General features: G+C 32.0%; 2 protein-coding genes across 2 annotated transcripts; both read left to right on the forward strand.

Annotated features, from left to right (window-relative positions):
• The first annotated feature begins 5,985 nt into the window (after positions 1-5,985).
• On the forward strand, positions 5,986-7,618 carry LOC149905937 (heat shock 70 kDa protein 14-like). Its single transcript, XM_090105467.1, has one exon. The coding sequence runs from the start codon at positions 6,157-6,159 to the stop codon at positions 7,576-7,578; it is 1,422 nt and encodes a 473-aa protein (XP_089961593.1). The 5' UTR covers positions 5,986-6,156; the 3' UTR covers positions 7,579-7,618.
• Positions 7,619-8,243: 625 nt separating this feature from the next.
• Positions 8,244-19,565, forward strand: LOC149905938 (uncharacterized). Its single transcript, XM_090105069.1, has 6 exons — positions 8,244-8,448; positions 8,530-8,769; positions 8,866-8,968; positions 9,184-9,290; positions 11,349-11,474; positions 19,235-19,565. The coding sequence occupies exons 1-6, from the start codon at positions 8,365-8,367 to the stop codon at positions 19,562-19,564; spliced, it is 990 nt and encodes a 329-aa protein (XP_089961195.1). The 5' UTR covers positions 8,244-8,364; the 3' UTR covers position 19,565.
• Positions 19,566-19,583: the final 18 nt, after the last annotated feature.

Here is a 19,583-nt window from a genome sequence, read left to right on the forward strand (position 1 = left end):
GGAGGGTTGACTTAGTTGATTCCCAAGATATTGAACCAAAATATTATATGGGCACATTCTCTAATACCAAGGAAACTAAGACAACCGCTATCTCACGTATGAGATAAGGAGTCCAACAGGATAGATTTTCGTGATATAATCAATGTCGATATTGTATAACAATCTTAATATTCCTTTCGATGTCTGCATCTTTTATTTTTGGATTCTAAAGAAAATGAATTATTAATTAAAAAATGTATTATTCTTTCGTAACACAAAAAATAAGTAAATACATAATAGGTATCGAATTAAAAAATATAGAGATTTGTGTTAAGAATACCCTAGATTAAGGTGACATAAAAATAAGTAGGTACCGTAGGTACTTAACTTCCATAAGAAAATATTGTATGTACCCAATCAAATATAAATAATGCTAATCCCGTTTTAAAATGCGATATATATAAATTATAAAAGCATGTCAATCAACAGGCCCACAACGCCATTTTGTTGATTAGGGAGTTTTTAACAAGGGGAAGATCATTAATTAATATTATTAAGGCACGAGCTTCATGTTAAGTGGTTACTTTAAGATAATAGCGTTAATAAGTATCCTTAAAAGATTTGTTTAGATTTTGACGTCACAGACATAGAATAAAAAACCAACGATGGTTCATAAATATTATTTACAATACATTTTCCAGGAATTGCAAAACATGTTGGGAATCTGATAACTATAGGTTGCTATGCCATATGGCAAGACGCCGTGGTATAATTTTCCTCAACATAATAATTTTATTATAATCATAATACTAATTATGTCACCGTCAATACTAATTTTTAAATACTTGCATAACTAGCCCTTTTGGCAATTGAATCTAGTCACAATTAGGTATACTAGGTACCGGAACACTATAGGGCTTAGTTTTCCATAAAATAATCTAAGTAGTTACATATTAATAGATTTAGGTACTCAAGACCGAAGTTAAATATTTAGAATACATATTTATTGCCATGATCTCAATCTCGTTAGTAACCGAAGATCAAATGATACAATTTAATTACTGACACAAGTCGTATTTACATTCTCTATTTATTAAGCCGTAATAGGATGTGGGCGTATAAAATTAAGGTCTCGTTAATTAGGTACCTACTGAGCAACTGACTTATTCAAAAACAAAAAAATGACCGTTGTTTGTTAAATTAATCCACATCGATTATTATGCTTAAAAATACCAAACAAACTCTTCAGATCTATAATCTAATACATAATACATATTATAAAGCTGAAGAGTTTGTTTGTTTGAACGCGCTAATCTCGGGAACCGCTGGTCCGATTTGAAAAATTCTTTCGGTATTAGATAGCCCATTCATCGAGGAACTACAAACTGTTCAGCTTTATAATATTAGTAGGTATTTAGTACGTATAGATTCATTTATAATGTTTCTTTAATTTGCTTTTCAATTTCGTTTCAATTAAATTAATTTTTATAATATTAAAATTATCAATTATTAGATTAGGACTTCGTAGAGACCAGTTGACCCTTAATTTGCAATTGAGAGGAAAGTTAATCAGTATATAAATCGGTTTTAAGATTGAAGGGTCGAGCATCCTATGTAAATGAAGGCTTAGGTTCTTGAAATTGAGAATTTAAAATATACTTAGGATGAATAGGGATTTTTTTAATTCACTTAAAATGACCTTGTCTTTTAAATAAAATAACGAAGAAATACAAAATATTAACATATTCCGTAGTATTTTAAACGATTTTAAAGCATATTTTATACAGATGGTATATCTTTACAGGTGACAAATACCTAAATATTTGAGGTTAGCGCTCAAACTCAAAGGAGCCTTTGATATACCGATTTAATGATGTTTTCTGAAACAAACTAATGTGTCAGAACCAGCTGTTTGCATATTATTAAAAAACAATTTTCTTTTGTTTATTCACCAGAACAGTGAGTACCTAGATACGCGAAAAAAAAATGTTTGCGTGTACTAGTGTAGGTACACACGTAAGAAATGAAACTTCTTTATGACCTTATTTTTCAAAAAATAAAAAGACGTGTGGCACTCGGGGACTGCCGCGGTAAAGCTATTGCCTCTCGTTAGAGAGTAGTATATTCTTTGGCTATTGCATAGCATGCCTTCAAGCCACACCTCCAAGCCCGTCGGAGTGGGGAGCGTGAGATTTTTTCGTTACGGAATTTCTCGATTCGGTCCCCGCGCTCAAGGCCCGCGATAGAAGCTATGCAATAGCTTAATAATTTAATATATATGCAACTTTACAGAAATACGTCGAATCACGCGTGGTAGGGATAAGAAAAAGATGGCGCGTAACGGAAAAATGTCACGCGTAACGAAAAAATGTTACACTAAATTTTTTTCCAACCCCGATAAAGAAGTTTCACTTCAATAAAAATAAAACAAATAAACAAAAATTACTTCCTTTTAATATGATACTTTTTTTTTATTAAATTGTTGTTTTCAAGTTCGATTCAATCACGATTCATTCAATATATTTTAATAATCAAAATTTGATCAGTTGCGAAACATTCCGGGGAGATGGGCACGTGGTCTGAACCCTCAGGGAACGTGTCATTGAATCCGGTAACGCCTTACGTCACATTTTCCTTTTATCAATAACTAGCTTTCCGCCCGCGGCTTCGCCCGCTTTATCCAAAACATAATAAATTATATACTAAAACCTTCCTCTTGAATCACTCTATCTATCAAAAAAACCGCATCAAAATCCGTTGCGTAGTTTTAAAGATTTAAGCATACAAAGGGACATAGGGACAGAGAAAGCAACTTTGTTTTATACTATGTAATGATTTATTATCTAATTTATGGCTACTTATGTATTCTTTATTTATATAGTAAATGAAATGAAGGAGGATTCATGGCATATTTTTTTATAAATATGAACTTAGTACAATACGCTTTACGAATATCTACAAGTACCTAGTAGTACAGGTTTTTATTTTATTTTTTTTTATTATACACACATTTTATTTTTTTCTGAAACCAACCTTAATTTCGAAATAATGACGAAAACCTATGAAACAATAATACATTTAAAAAAGTTTCTAAGTGGTTGGCTTTAAATAACACCATCGTTTTCGTGGATGTAATCCAGATATCTGGGTGGATTTAAAATTGTTAGCGGATTTGAAATTTCGGTCGCGTTCATGCCAATAGCAAAATTACAAGATTATCCTTTTAAGTGGCGTCCCACTCTAAATACTGATTGTAAAAGTATTTTGAGAGTAAAATTTACTTTGTTAAATGTTATATACTTATGAACTATGTATGTTTAATCGCACAACAAAAACATTATGACCAATCTAGGTAGAGATTATTTTGGTTTTTCATACCACTTATATAAATAATTTTCTATCTACCTTAACCCTTATTAAAACGCTGGGAGCTATACTTCCCACGTCTCAGATTGAAGTAAATCGTGTTTTATTTTTATATGCTTAAACCTAATGCAGTGTAATATTTATCTACGCAATCTTAACATTTTAGAGAACTTTTTTTCATGGAAACACTTTTCAGAGAATTATTACATGTCATGGTAAACACACGTCAAAGTTAGGTGACGTGATTTTGCAGCCGAAAACGACCGTTATTTTTTAGTTTTTGGTGTAGTGCTCAAAAAAAATTAGATAAGTAGATTTGAGTTCTAGCTATGTAAACTAGACTATATTACGGTTGCGTGAAACGTAAAAATATGCCCAGAATCTTTCGTATATACCTTGGTAGCAGAGGCGGCTCGTGACAAAATTTTATGGGTGTTCACTTGAAATAAAACACTGAAAATACATGGTGTAAAGCAGTACATTTATCAAAAAAATTACTTATAAAGGAAATACCTACATACGTCTTTCTTTTTGGTGTGCAAAAATATCTATAACTTAAAGCGACAAGACATTCGTAAATATCTGTTGTTGCTTTCATCACAACCACACAACCACGGTTTTTTTTACATATTGTTCAGATTTAAACACACGCGTATATGTTTTCGTTTTTGTCGTACATTTTTGCGTAAGATCAAGTTCAGGCCGTGGCGGTCCCTTAGCTTTACATTCAAGCCGAATTTGTAACGTTTTATCACACTTTTTAATGAACGCCACATTATAATTATTGTTCATTTTAACACTCACAAGTAATACTGATAAGTACAGGCTATTTCAACACGTATTTTATAATTTTAATTAGAAAATTGCATGAATCGCGCCGCGTGCATTGAAGTTGACTCGAGAGTCGAGTGTTTGTTTATATTAATAGACGTAGCAACTGGCAACGTCGCAATCGCTGTCCTGCCGGGCGGTAAAAACGAACCGGCAACGTTTGCGGGTGCGGCGCACCGAATTTTGCTACTTTTCCATAGAAAATCTTTTGTTTCACGCGCAGGGCTCTGGCAAAACCCTCTCTTTCACTCCTATTGGATTTCGTATTAGGAAATGTACTAAATCTTTTTTCATTGGAGCGCAATCGTGAGCGCACCGCTTCGCGCGTTACATAATACAGTAGGTATTATACAGGTGTATGGGATGATGGAATGATGGATATATTCATTGGTATTAACAGTAGTTTTAAAGATTACGATTGATTTTAAATAGTAATAATTAATGTTAATAATTAAATTAAGGAGTATGATTTTATTATAATTATTTATGGGAGTTCACTGCACCAGCGCTCCTTAGGGCGAGCCGCCTCTGCTTGGTAGAGTCGATTGAAATTAAGTCTTTATGTGGGAAGATATCATCCCAGTGTTCGTCACTGCACACGACATTCGGAAATTCTATATATAAAATCTGTGTGTCTAAAAAATCTTTTTTAGTTGGTATAAGCTACTTATTTATTGTTATTCGTTATTTCCTGATCAGATAATTAGAAATCTTAACTCAATACATTAGTATTTACCTATTGTTTTTATTTTGTTTTAGAAAAATGCCATTTTTATGTTGAAGTCATTCATTTTTCAATTCCCGAATTCTTCCCTCAGTAAAAGAAACTTGCATTGATGAGTACTTTCACCTCCTTTATTAAAAAACTTGATCTTTATAATTTTTTACGATAACATTAAATTCACAAGTGGAGTCAGGGCAACTAACTAGTGTTTTAAAATATTGATGTCTGGATTGGACACTGGGAGCTATAGTTCCCACCTTTCCAAACTTTTTACAAGAGAGAACAGATGACGGGATATATACTTCCCACCGAAAAAAGGGTACTTCCCCCCCACTAACCCCTTTTTTGTGTGTATTTTTGAAATCTACGACCCAAAATTACCCAGGAACGTATATTACTTTTTTGTTAGCTCCTCCACAGGCTCGCGTTTGAATATGGGTTAAAACATGAAACTCACTATATTGCTTGTTTTATTCTGAATACTAATACAGCGTCATCTAGTGCGTTTTATTGTACTTCGTTCGTCCGCTCGCATACTCCTTTTTTTCGGATACAATTTGTTGTTAGTTCATTAATCGATGTCTGATAAATAAATTTTATGTCGCACTCAAAATCATTAATTTGGCGAAGGCATTAATTCAATATCTACCTGCATAATATTTCGGCATTCCTTTCTCAAGTGAAAATAATTAAGTTTTGATATTTTTACACTGCAAGGACAATGTTTTTTTGTATTTACAATTTGTAAAGGTCGATTTACATCAGACGAGCGAATGCTCAATCTACTCTCACTATGTCAAATTATTGTAAACAGGCGTTGAGCATTCTTTCGTTGTTCTTAGTGCATTCGAAAAGATTCTATGCAATGTTCTAATACTGAACAACACTGAATACGAGTTTTCGTTTGTTTAAACTAAAAGATCACGAAAGAATGCTCTTGTATTCTATGTTCTTCTAGCTCTATGATTGTTTGATGTAAACCCACCGTAAGGAAAATTAAATGGAAATATTTTAAATGGCAATGTAAAAAAATTATTTGTCACGATCTCTGTCAAATTCAATAGACAACTGACAGATTCAATCTGACAGACTGACAGCTGTCGATTCAAGAATAAAGCATTGTTTCTTATTGAGCATTGAGGTTATCGAATTTTAGTAAAATTATATGATTTAATAGCTACATAGTTTTCAGTTTATAAATTCAGTTAAGTTTCTTTTTCAATATTCAAAGCATTTCATGTAATTATCTCAATAATATGGCGGTGGCTTACGGTATACATTTAGGAAATATTTCCGGGTGTTTAGCAGCCTTCAACAATGGCACCTCTTCTGTTCTTGCTAATGATGCTGGAGATAGAGTTACACCAGCAATTGTAGCTCTTAATGGTTCAGAATGGGAGGTAGGATTACCGGCGATATCAGGACAGGCATCTTCAAAATCAATCATCAAACATAACAAAAGGCTTATGAACTGTGATTGGGTTGAAGAAGATTTAAAGTTTGTTGAATCTTCATCGTCATGTCATATACAAAATGAGGAAAAGTTAGTCTATGAATTTGAAACAAGTGAAACTAAATTATTTTCCAACCCAGATAATATAGCAACAAAAATATATGCAAAACTTTTTACAATTGCTAGTCATTCCGTAAAAGATGAAGGAGATTTGAAATTAGTGCTAGCTGCCCCACTACACTGGTCTCATGCCAGCCGAGAAAGATTGACGAAATGCGCAGAATTAGCAGGTTTTGATGTCTTACAAGTTATAAGCGAACCAGCTGCTGCACTCTTAGCTTACAATATTGAAGAGAGCCCCGAAGATGTGAATGTGTTAGTTTATAGACTTGGGGGTTCTACATGTGCAGCATCAATCATCAAAGTATCAGGAGGTTTCATTAGTATAGAGAAAAATATATTTAGATCAGATCTCGGTGGACAAAGTTTGACAAAAGACTTGGCAGACTATATTGCTCAAGAATTTAGGCAAAAATGGAAATTGGACCCACAGGAAAGCCGTAGAGCCATGGCAAAACTTTTAACTCATGCTGACAATTGCAAGCATGTGCTCTCTACATTAAATTCAGCTCATGTTTTCATTGAGTCATTGGTAGAAGGTGTTGATTGCAGCCAGAATGTTACAAGGGCTAGATTTGAGAATATATTATCCTCAAAAATATCTGCTTATATAGAGCCAGTACAAAAAGTTATTGAGAGTTTTGATGGAACAATAAGTAAAATTGTATTATGCGGTGGAAGTATGAAGATTCCCAAGCTTCAGTCCGCAATCGCCAATTTGTTGCCAAATGCTGAGGTTTTATCCGGTATCAACCCTGATGAAGTAATAGCTGTGGGCTGTGCAAAGCATGCTGGCCTTATATTGGACTTTCCAAATTCATCGCTAACAGATGTCAATACTGAGGTTGAATTTTTGGGAAAAGATATATATCTGAAGTATTTAAATCAAACTGTTAAATTGTTTAAAGAAGGCACAGCACCATTTAGCCAGTATTCATGTGATATAGATTCAAGTAATGATGTAAAAAATATGAGTTTTACACTACACGCAGATCCTGATGGTGAGGAATTTGCAAGGGAAGAATTTAATATAGAAAATTTAAATAAGCCTTTTAAATTGAAGGCTACATTACAAGAATCAAAACTCATGTTACAAGTTGAATAATTTTTGTATTTAAAATATTATACATACTTGTAAAAAAATATATATTTTCTTTTCATTTTACCACAAACTGTTGAATAAGGTAAAACATGCCCAATTTAAATCCAAGCTCTGCTATTTGAATATAATAAATTAGACTTTAATCACCAATGTATATTATTTTTTTCTTGTACTGCGATTTATTATATTGATTTTATTATCTACTCAAATTATATAATATAGACCACTGTGATAGACCAGTTTTGATAATGGATGGTTATTTTTTATACATTCCACATGGCCCATGGGTAAATGGATCTAGATATAATTTGGCAAAATGTTGAAATAGCATGTTATTATCTGAATGCCTACTATTATAACAAGCTACCTGAACTTTTAGTTTATTAAAAAATGCATAGGAGGCTATGACTGTGACCTGTGATTAATAAGAACATAAAGGTATAAGTACATTATAAAAATAGTCAGGTCTTAATAAATATAAATAGATACCAATGAATTACCTAACTAGTTATATATCTTAATAATTATAAATTTGAATGTGTCTTAATTTTTAAATACATATTTAGAACAATACATTCGACTTCGTATCGGCAACTAGTTTTTATTCTGTGGTATCGGTTACCTGTGTTGACAAACATTTTTTATCTGTATTCCATTTATATTTTGGCGGTAACTTCAAACCGGAAAATGTGAATCTGTCTTGAATTTGTGGATTTTGATATTAATAATTGAGATGTATATTTCTAATTAGTACTTTAAAGAACATATTTTTTTATAATTTATAATAAAATGGATGAAAACCTAAAAGAAGATAGAGTTAGTTTTAATGAGCGGCTAGAAGTTATGATAAAAAACTTATCAAAAACTAAAATCGTAAGGATGCCTAATTTAATTAATTAAGTTTGTTTCCCCGTTTAATTAATAATCTTATAAATAAATCAATTTAAAATATAGGACTTTTCAAATGAAAGGGAGGAGTGTAAAAAACTACGTGAAATAAACATAAAATTAGAAACCGATTTAACAGAAGCACGAGAGTTAGAAAAATCTCACCGTTATCATTTAATTACATCGCGTGAAATGATAGCCAATTTGCAGGAGACTGTGTCACAGTTGGTTTATCTTAGACGTGATGTAAAAAAATTAAAAGAGGAAATAATCTCGAAAGATTCTTGTATTTCGTCTTTGGAAAAAGTAAGTACATTTAAAAAAATTACTGTGGTAGTTAGTTACGTCTTATTAAAAATATGAATATTAATTATTATTAATACTTCAACATGCATTTTACAGGAAAAGAATAATATTATAAGAAAGCATGACGATGCACTAACAGAATTACATCATGCACAGGAAAAACGGATTAACGAAATAATAAATGAGAATGAACAAAAAGGTATACCTATCTAGTTACCCACTTTTCTATGTTTTGTTTAATTTCGTACTTCCACAAGTTCCATAGCCCAGGTCCCAGGATTTCTTATGTAGATCGGTATAGAAATATTATACCTGACTATATCTAGTCTAGGTAACTAATAGAAAACATATCGAAATATTTAAATTTTAAATCATACGTTAAGAAATAAATATGTTTCTTTTTTTTCGGAATAGTTCAACAGTTGCAAATCGATTCTGACACACAATTGGCTCAGGTAACGTGTGTGGTTGAAGAGTTGCGGAGTAGAATCAGTGACATGGAAACAGAGCATAGAGATAAAGTGAGTTTTCTGTTTGTCAGCAAATTAATCATGCAATAATATCATGCACCTGAAAGCTAGTTACTCTCAGTAGTTACTAGTTATTATTCTGTGGTAGTAAATACTTAATAAACAATAACAATAAACAATAAACTTTAATAATTAATATATTTAGTATAAGTACCTACTAGTTGACCCTGGATGAAACTTGGTATTTGGTATTCGTCTTCTCTAAACATGAAGGTTTTCCCCCAACATTTTTTTTCTACTGCAGCTCCACTCCTGTTATTTGTAGTATGCTGTATGACTTCTTGATAAAAAACAAACTCTTCAATTTAGCAATGTTAGTATAGACATCATCAGTTAACCACTTATCTTCCACTTAAAATAAGACTCTACAAAGTTATTTCAGGGTATAACCGCGAAAAATTGTCCCGTTACATTCATGACATCATAACAAACGTTACATACATGACTGAATGTTACTTACATGACCATTATAAAGCTTAGTACATAATATATCAGTTATCTTTTCTTCCTAGCATTAAAAAGTTAACGTCGACACGGTGTCTTACACTCACACGACAGGAAAAAATGGAGATATAGGTAGGTAAAACCAATTCATATCATAAAATGAATTAAAACAAAAAGATGCATAAATCAAAATTGTATTGAAAAAAATTGATATTTTTTCCGCTTTTTATTCCTTTCTGCATTTTTCGTTTGTAGTTCTTTATATAACTCGGGATTTTGAACTTGTAACTTCTCTCGATATTTTCTTTTGCCTTTCGGCATTCGTCAACGCCATCTGTAATTTGATTTTCTCATTTAAAAAATAATTAATAAAAAAAATTAAAAAAAACCCGACTGACACTGCAAATTCATAACACGCAGTCGGAGGCTACACGGCTACAAAATATTACTGGCCTCTACCCATTCTATACATCTTATATAGCCTCCGACTGCGTGTTATGAATTTGCAGTGTCAGTTTTTTATTTTTTTTATTAATTATTTTATTTTATTCTTTTTTTTGTACAATCAGGTAAAACATATTAAGGTAATGGAAAACTATAGATAAAGACCAATCCAATGATATCTTGCACATCAAAATTCGTTCAGCCGTTTAGATTTGAAAATATTATCGTCCTTTTTTCGCGCAATTTTTTAATAGACCTATGTGTTCTAAGCCTAACAACATGTCATGACTGTAACGTAACACATTTCGTTACACATCGTTACAATCATGACAAAAAATGCGGGCGACATAACCTTAAACTAAAATTACTACTCGATTGTGAATGCTAAGAACCACGAAGTAGTCTTATTCTTTAGTTTTATAGTAAACCTACGTAAAGATTTATAATAATAAGACAGAATATATATACTTACCTCGCAATCGAACACTTTAAATACCCTTTTTTCGAGCGACAAATCTCACATCAACACAAAACACCATTTCTCTCAAAAAAAAAATGGCTGCTTTTGTTTTTTAAATGTTGCCAGCATGCCAAATAGTGTTGCCACTCAATAAAATAAGAGAAGGATTCTGATAATAATTCTTATAGTATGGCAGTTAGAGACGTTACATACGTGACGTTACACATGTATAAAAAAAGTGGACAGTTTTTAAAATAATAATAAAAAATCGATTAAGACCTTGTGCATTAAAAGATTTTTATGTACATGTTGAATAAGAACCGAATAACTTAAATTTTTCATAAAAATGCGAGTCAGTCATACCATTTCGTAGGGGTTATCAGTTTTTGTCACAAGGGTGTTAGGTGGACAAATATTTTTTATATGGACAGAAAAGTGGAGCCAGTAAAAAAAATATAAAATAAAATATTTCTGCAAGAGATAGATTGAGTTTTATGAAATAATCTAAAAGAACACAAGCATACCTTTTATTACATATCTAACAAAACACTTGTTGTCAAAAAACGTTGATGACATATGAGAAATAAAATGGGAACATTGAAAAAATAATTCATGTACAATTTTTCGCGGTTTTACCCTTCAAAGATATTAAAAAGTTAAATAATGATGTTATTCTTTACTAATAACACATTAAAAAATAGATGAACGTAGTAGTATTAGAATATGAAGAAAAAATCCAACGCAGCGCGTCGCAAGTAGCCCAGTTGCAGGAACAATTGTCACGGCAGGCCGCAAGAACGGATGCCAATATCGATGCCTATCGCCGGGTAAGTTATTGTATAATATGATTAATAAATCCTGCTTTTAATCCGTTGATATGTAATACCAATAAATGATCTGTTTAGGAAAATATTTACTTTTTCGAAATTAATCCCCTCTTTCTGCACGACAACTACCTAAGTGGGTACTTAGGTTAGTTACATTTTTTCCGAATTTAACAACTGAAAACTATGAATAGTAAACAAGTTAATAGAATATACCTGTATGCAAAGGGGCCGTTCAAGTATTACGTAAGCACCAAGGGGGGGTGGGGGGGTCTCTGTTTTGCTTATTTTGTATGACATGGGGGGTGGGGGGGTCTAGATGATGATTACGTCATCGTTAGTTGTTTAAGTTTTTTCGGGGATTCCTGCAAATGATACATATAATGCGTAGGCACTCGCTTTGAAAACTGGTTAGGAGGAAATTACCGTGCGCTTTTCACTTGTCAAATCCAATTTATATCAAAAACTGTTCGAAAGTTTTAAAAAATCTCATACTGGGACGAAAGTGCAAAATGTACAAAAGTTACTTAACGAAGTTTGGCGAAATTATAAATTACAAGCAAAGTCAGATAAGGAACTGGATATTATTGTATCTAAGAAGAATTGCAAGCGGCATCTAAAAATAAATCCAATCTGCTTCATTTTTTTTCCAAGGTGAGTAAATATAAGTACAAAGTTTCTCTTTACGTTCCGTAACAATTAAAACGACTTATGAGAAAAAAATATGATGGCCTATCTCAAAGTAAAATGGTAAATGATTGATATTTTATTTCTTAAGATTGACTCCGGCAATTAGTCACAAAATACACGGTGTTTTCAATATCTGTATGTGAAGGGTTTCTATGGGGAAAAGCTTTCAATAATATTTAAACGCTGGTTTTATTTAGCAGACTCACAACACTGAGCAGCAATCCAATGTCAACGATAACTTAGAATCATGGATTCAGGTTTTATGGACTGAAGACTGTTAATGTGTTCCGAAAATATTCTTTACTAGCTGTTGCCCGCGACTTCGTCCGCGATTACGTCGTTTTAGGTCATTCGTCGTTTAAAAAAAATACGTGACACTTTATTTTTGAATGTTCTTAATTGTCTCTTATAAAATTTAACTACATTAAAATTGAACACTCTGAAAATCTTAAAATCGGAGAAAATTGAAAATCTGAGGAAAACATGAAGGAATGTGATTTAAATTCTACATTACTTAGCATTTCAAATAATAATCTAAATTAAATGTAGATTAACAGTTTGAGCGCACCGTTATAGAATATGTACCTAAGTATTAAATTACGTTAGTTTACATAGTAACAAAACAAAAACACGATGACTTTCTTTCGCGCTCGGTACCACAAACTAAGCATGTTAATGGTACGTGGCCCGCGTCACTTGACCCCCCGCGAGTTCCCCTGCTTTGCTATGCGAAAATACATTCGTCGCCCTGCTGTAGGAAAAATTGTAATACTGTGGCCTGGGCGTTATACACGCCCAGGGAGTTCCTGAGTGCCGATAGACGTCCGTCTATCGGCATTTATAACAATCTTATATTAATATCACCATCTTGAGGAAAAGCTTCTAATGTCGATTTAAAACTGCATACATACGAATTAACCTGATGAAACATGTTCTAAAATTGTGAAATGAGTTCAGTTTTAAATTCGAGAAATATTGATAATTCTTGTATTCGACTATTCGTTGTAGTCGAATACAAAATATATTTAAAGAAACTTAGGTTGGCCTTCAGGCAAAAGGGATCCTATCAAATGGTAAACTTGACCTTGTATCTTAAAAGTAAGCATGAAAGGACCTTCTGATAATTGTTGAGCACCAAAGGATCATTTGAAACGCACTACTATAAGAGCGAATATTGTCTAAGAACTGTTTAGATTGCACGTCATGTTCCTCTAAAAGTAGTGATTTCAAAGGTTCCGGTGTATCTTCAAACGAAAGCCGACTCCTTACTCCACTTTAAAGCATTACAAAAATAACATACTACGTTAATATCGCCTATACAGAAGATGATCTGTAATCAATTGTGAGGTTATAAGAAAACCCACTTTTATATTTGTCGGACCCCACCACCGAATTCGTAGATTGATCTTCTATGTTTACCTCTAAGTCATTAAGACTATGCGAAATCTGTCTGCAGTAAGAGGGGCCTCTCGCTATTCGTCCGTTTCCAGAGACCGAATAGTTTCAATTCTTAATCTTTCATTAAACAAACTTAATAATCGTTTTTGTCTCAATTAATTGTAATATTCGCGTCCCTACTCTAGTCATTGCTTATGCTCATGTTCATCTTCAAGAGATCGAATAATATTATGGTGCACCCTATCATTTGTCAAACGGTCTTCATATTGAGTAAAAGTTTCAGATTCTCGAGATAAAATGTGACGGCCGTGATCAGCTGTGAGACGTTATACCCTCTCAGTGAAGGTTTCGGTCTCACGGGATAGTACATGCCGTTCGCGGTCAGCTGTGAGCCGCAATTCTCGTTGTGAAGCGGTTTCAGGTTCTCGGCATAACACGTGTTGTTTTCGGCCTAGAGTATACCTCTAACGATTCTTGAGAACTCTTATTTCTCATTTTCTTAGCTTTGCTCGAATTTTGAGATAAAGATTTTTTAGGTGGCACTGATGCATGAAAATAAAAATTGAGTTAAAACGGACTGAGAGTGTTATAGACAAATATAATCAGAAAGCTTCGAACTCCTAAGCTATCGGAAGTTACACGTGTTATTGTGAGTCAACCATAAAAGATAGACATTTATGATGTCGGGAGATATTTTTTATATAATAAGGAGAACTTTTCTTTCATACATGATTTCTGTGTAGCTTTAACCATTAAGGTTGCACACGCGACGAAAGCTTAAAAATGGAGTTACTGCTCTGCTCAGGAATATGAAAAATAATTGTACCAAGTTTCGTTTAAATCCGTCGAGTAGTTTTTGTTTCTATACCGGTTATACGGACAAAAATTTTACTGTTTGCTTCTTTGGCATCAGTGTCGATCCCTAATCACCCCGTGATAGTTATTTAGGAAATATATTTCATGTACAGATTTAATATACCTAAGTATACATAATATATTTAGATTCCAATTTCCATGTAACGTTAAATTCGACTATACAATAACTAACAGACAACGCAGGTTACTCTCGTTTCCGTAAGTTGAGGCGGCTACATATTCGGTCCTCATAACATCACTTTTAGTGAACGAAACGACAGCGCGGTTTAATTCGATGCCAACACCATCAGAAAAAAGGAAATATTTTTAATTGTGAAAATTTGAAATTGAGGGTTTTGTTGGAACTGTAATGTGTCAAAACTATGATATATCATCTAAACTACGATACAACTTGCATGCGGAAATGCTCATTACAATCAGTGAATTTAAAGAATAACTAACAACAACTATTCAATTTTATTGAGCTGATGAATATCTTTTGCCTGGAAGAGATCACCGCCGCCTAATAAATATACTGTGTTTTCTTATAAAATCGTAACATAATTTCTTTTATCTACTAAATTTTAATAAATAAGTTCTTTTTGTTATTTTTATCTAAAAATGATCTTGAGCTTATATTAGGCAAAAGTATACATTAACTTTTTATAATTTCAGGACCGCACCTTAAATGGGGTGCTCGGAAAATATGCCTACGGATTATTAATAGAGAAATGATACCTACACAACAAAGTTATGTTGGTTCCATTTTATTTATAAAATATAATGAAAATGGGCAAATATAAAACATATTATGTAAAATGATTAAAAATAAATAAATGAAGCAACTACGATTCAAAGAAAACATCTTTTTCAGTGTGAAAATGCTCTAAGCAATCCTGGATGATGAGTAGGTATAATATCATGTACTCTCATCCCAGTACGGTCGGTACCTCGATAGCCATAACGATAAATATTATAATCAGATAACAGCAAAGTCAGAATAAAAATCAAAACGTAGTAGTTTGATATGTGGTTGGCTGCCCCTCCTCTCCTTCCTGAAAAATATCCTCCAAAATTACCCGAGATACTTCCAATGATTGAACCATACGTTGGACATTAACTTCAGTCAAAAATTGACGAAGCGGATGATTACTAATTTCCACTTAATCCTTGCTGCCACTATCTTCATCATCAAATCATCAATTTCCAAGTGGTGTTGTAAAATTGTCAGCAGAAATAGTCTTCCAAAGGCGATATAATTTTATGAACATTGAATCTGTAAATAAAAAATCAAACGTTAATAATTGTAAATCCATAAAAAAAAGCTACTTACAAATAAAATTTTATCAACAAACTACTGTTCCCAACGCACCTCAAATTTTATTATTTCATTCTAAAAGTGTAATATAAAACCATTATAAAACCAATAAAAAGCATGAATTGCTATCATTATAAAAATAAATACCTATAAAAGTAACAACTTACCTTTTCTGGGAACGCATGGTGAAAATTCACAAAACACGAAGATTGAATTTGATATTTTTGGTTTTATGACATTTATTTTAATTTTATTTATTTATTTATTTATTTATTCAAATGCTTTATAAATATAAATTTATAAATAATAAATTTATAAAGAATAGAAACATTCGATCACGAAATTATGTGGGTTCGAGTCCCGCCTCGTGATCGAATTTTTTCTATTCTTTATAAATTTATAAAACACGAAGATTAAAAATGTAACCAATGAACACAATCAATATTAGATTAATTGTAATGGTGTCTAGTTTGACTTAAAATAATAAACATCTACCCTCACTTTTAAAAATGTAGTATATTCACACGAAATATAAGCGCACCTTATAGGGAAGGGAAGATATGGGTTAAAGAGTTAAATAAATAACATGATTATATTTAAATTATTAATTTTCAACAGTTGTTCAGTAGTGATAACATGTAAATTGATTTGATTTTTACGAAATCTCATAGATGGCGCTGTTTCAAATTTGTCTTTATACTACTAAATTCATTAAACTGTTTCTCTGCCCAAATTACGTAAATGACATAGTTTTTATTTTGTAAAGCTAGATAATAGCATGGCTTACTCGAAACCAACATTTAAACATGAGTCTTTAGATTGTACGCTGTCGTAGTACACGGAATATGTAAGAAAAATATAGGTTCACAGCTCCTCCCGCGAAGGTGATATCATGATAATATGTTTAAACTATCCTCACCCGACCTCTTAGGAATATTCATGCAAAATTTGAAGTAAATCTATGCAGTACTTTCTGAGATTAGCCCGGAAATACATACAGACAAACAGACAAACAGACAAACCGACAAACAGACAAAAATTCTAAAAACTATATTTTTGGCTTCTATATCGATTATAGATCATGGATCAAGTATTCTTTTAAAAAAATATTCAATGTACAGTTTTGACTTTCCTACGATTTTATTATATGTAAATATAAATATAGATGTTAAGCGCGTCGCACACGGTGAAGATACTATAATATTTTATCTTAAGATACGGTAATATTTTATATTATAGTATCTTAAAGGTATCCGGTATCAGCGTTCTGACCATCATTTTTCTTTTTGTCATTGCGTACTAAGACCCCTGTAGAACCGCCATCCTGTTACAAATGACCCACAAAATTTCGGGTCAGTACTATAATATAAAATATTACCGTATCTTAAGATAAAATATTATAGTATCTTCACCGTGTGTGACGCGCTTTAGTTATGTTCTTTATTTCTGATTATATTTTTTTGTCATTTACTCTATGTCTATCAGTTAAACGTAATATTTTCATGTATTTTCCTATTTTAAAAATAACAATATAAAAAAACATTAATTACTATAAAAAATAAAAATGTTTACGTAAGCATAGGGGGAGGGGGTAAGGGCTTTGCTTACTTTTGATGACAAGGGGGGCGGGGGGGTAAAAAATGGTAAGAAATCTGCTTACGTAATACTTGAACGGCCCCAAAGTTAGGTACACAAATTACTGGTTGAATTTGATAATATGTACATATTAAGTACTAGTTACCTGCCTAGTGGCTACATATTTTTACAATTCAGCCATTTCGGCTTGACAACTAACATGCGTGTATGAAAAATGCTTACCTATGCATACATTAAAAGTAAAAGTGTACAAATGATGTTAGGTTCTATGCAAAGTAAACAAATAATTCATAAAATGTAAGAAATTCAAAATATAATGCTTCGTTGCTAATGTTGTGTAATTAGGTAGGTACTTACATGAAATAACAGGTGAAAATACGCTCTAATAACCATTAAGTTTTAGGTTGATGATGATGTACAACAATTATAAAAACTGGTTAAAGTTGTTTACATAGTTATATTTTATCATACATTCCATCAAATTACAATAGCTAATTACCACATGTCAAATATTTAACAATTCCGATTCCGCAGGCGTTCCATTTTTGTTTAATAAGCATTTATTCCGGAATATTTGCGATTATATTTTATAATTGCTGAAAAAATATCTAAATAAAAAATAAATATTATTAGTTACGGTAATAAAAATACTTGGATTTTTTATTAATCTTATTATACTTACCTACTTTTTATAATGTCCATAAAATATATTCAAAAATAATTTATATGGTTGAATAATCTTTGTATGCACTTAATTAATAAAGTAATAATAATGATTAATGTGTTTACGTAAATCGTTGAATAACTTTCTTGTTGAGTTCTTTACCAACTGATATAACTTTCTTTTCAAATTTCAGTTCTGTATTTTAAATTGATTGATACAGACAAATTGAGGATTTAGATAGTTTTTCGTATTCCTGAATTACCTAGGTACCTATATTTTGCTGTGATATTGTACGAGTTTCGGCTGCTATTCCATTTTATAAATGAAGATAATACAGAGTAGTAAAACTTCATAGCGTGTAGAAATAAGTTGATTACATTAGTAAGATATTAAAATCATATGCAAATTAATAAAGTAAATTTATCCAGTAGAGACGTAATATTACGTGTTGGTAATCATAATATTGAATACATATGTGTTCGTGTCGGCGACCGAGGCACTAAATTATTTGTATACTAAATTATAATTGCAAAACGAATTGCTTCACGAAGTGTCGTATAAATTTTCAGTGCGTTACTTGCATATGGGGACGGGGCTACAGGGGCTAGATTTCTCTTATTATTAGTGAAACTTTTTGGTCTGTGTAGCGCCGACCGTCACGCGACATGCGCTACACAAAGCAATGTTCGGAACCGTTCGAACAGTTTCACTTTTACCGTGGTTTCATAAAACCACACAACATTTTTTCTTTCTTTACAAATCTGAAAGTTGTTTCAAACATAGATTTTTGCTTGATAGGTATAAAATAAATGTTCATACTTCATAGGTTCAAATTTTGATCGTTAATTTGGAATTCGACTAGTCGAATATTCATACTAAGTAATAAATTCATTTTAATTTTGCTAATTATTCATGACAATAATTATTGTGTACGTTATTTTTTCGGTAATTCAATCTCTATCCTTCAGATAATAAAGGATGTTGCATAATGAAATTGCTTAGCGAGAAATCGCACGAATGATGTTTGGTAATGATAGCATAATTTATCCCAATTTAAAATATGCATTTAAGTAGGCACTTTATAACTTAGCGTAGGTAACTAACATAAACTTCATAATATAATATATTATGACAAAAAAATGCTAATACTTAACTAACTATATAGGTACTGAAATTTTGTTGTGACACTCATAATTTTTCCATTAGTTACCTTAACAAATATATTTTTATTTCTACCAACAGAAATTGGAAGATCTCGAAGAGAAACTCAAGCAGAGCCAATTCAAAAAATACTTGGCACAAAGTACATGTCCGTCTCAGTATGAAAGCGTAGTTGAACGACCGTATTCCGTTGAACGGGATGTTTATCCCAATACATCTTGTACTGTAGACTTTAACTCTGTCACGGATAGTCCAAAATCCTACATTCCTTCCCAGAAACCTTTAAAACAAAGCACTCTTCAAGTAATGTATTGCGATGGAAAAACGTCAAAAGCTAACGAAAAGAAAGGTCATTTTAACATCACGAAGAAGAGAAAACTGTACAACGAAAAGGACTTTTTGAATACTTAATGTAGTTGCGATTAAAGTG

Source organism: Colias eurytheme, chromosome 9 (assembly GCF_061535395.1).
Source record: "Colias eurytheme isolate Ceu_HAF_F1 chromosome 9, ilColEury1 Martin Lab GWU primary, whole genome shotgun sequence".
NCBI lineage: Eukaryota > Metazoa > Arthropoda > Insecta > Lepidoptera > Pieridae > Colias > Colias eurytheme.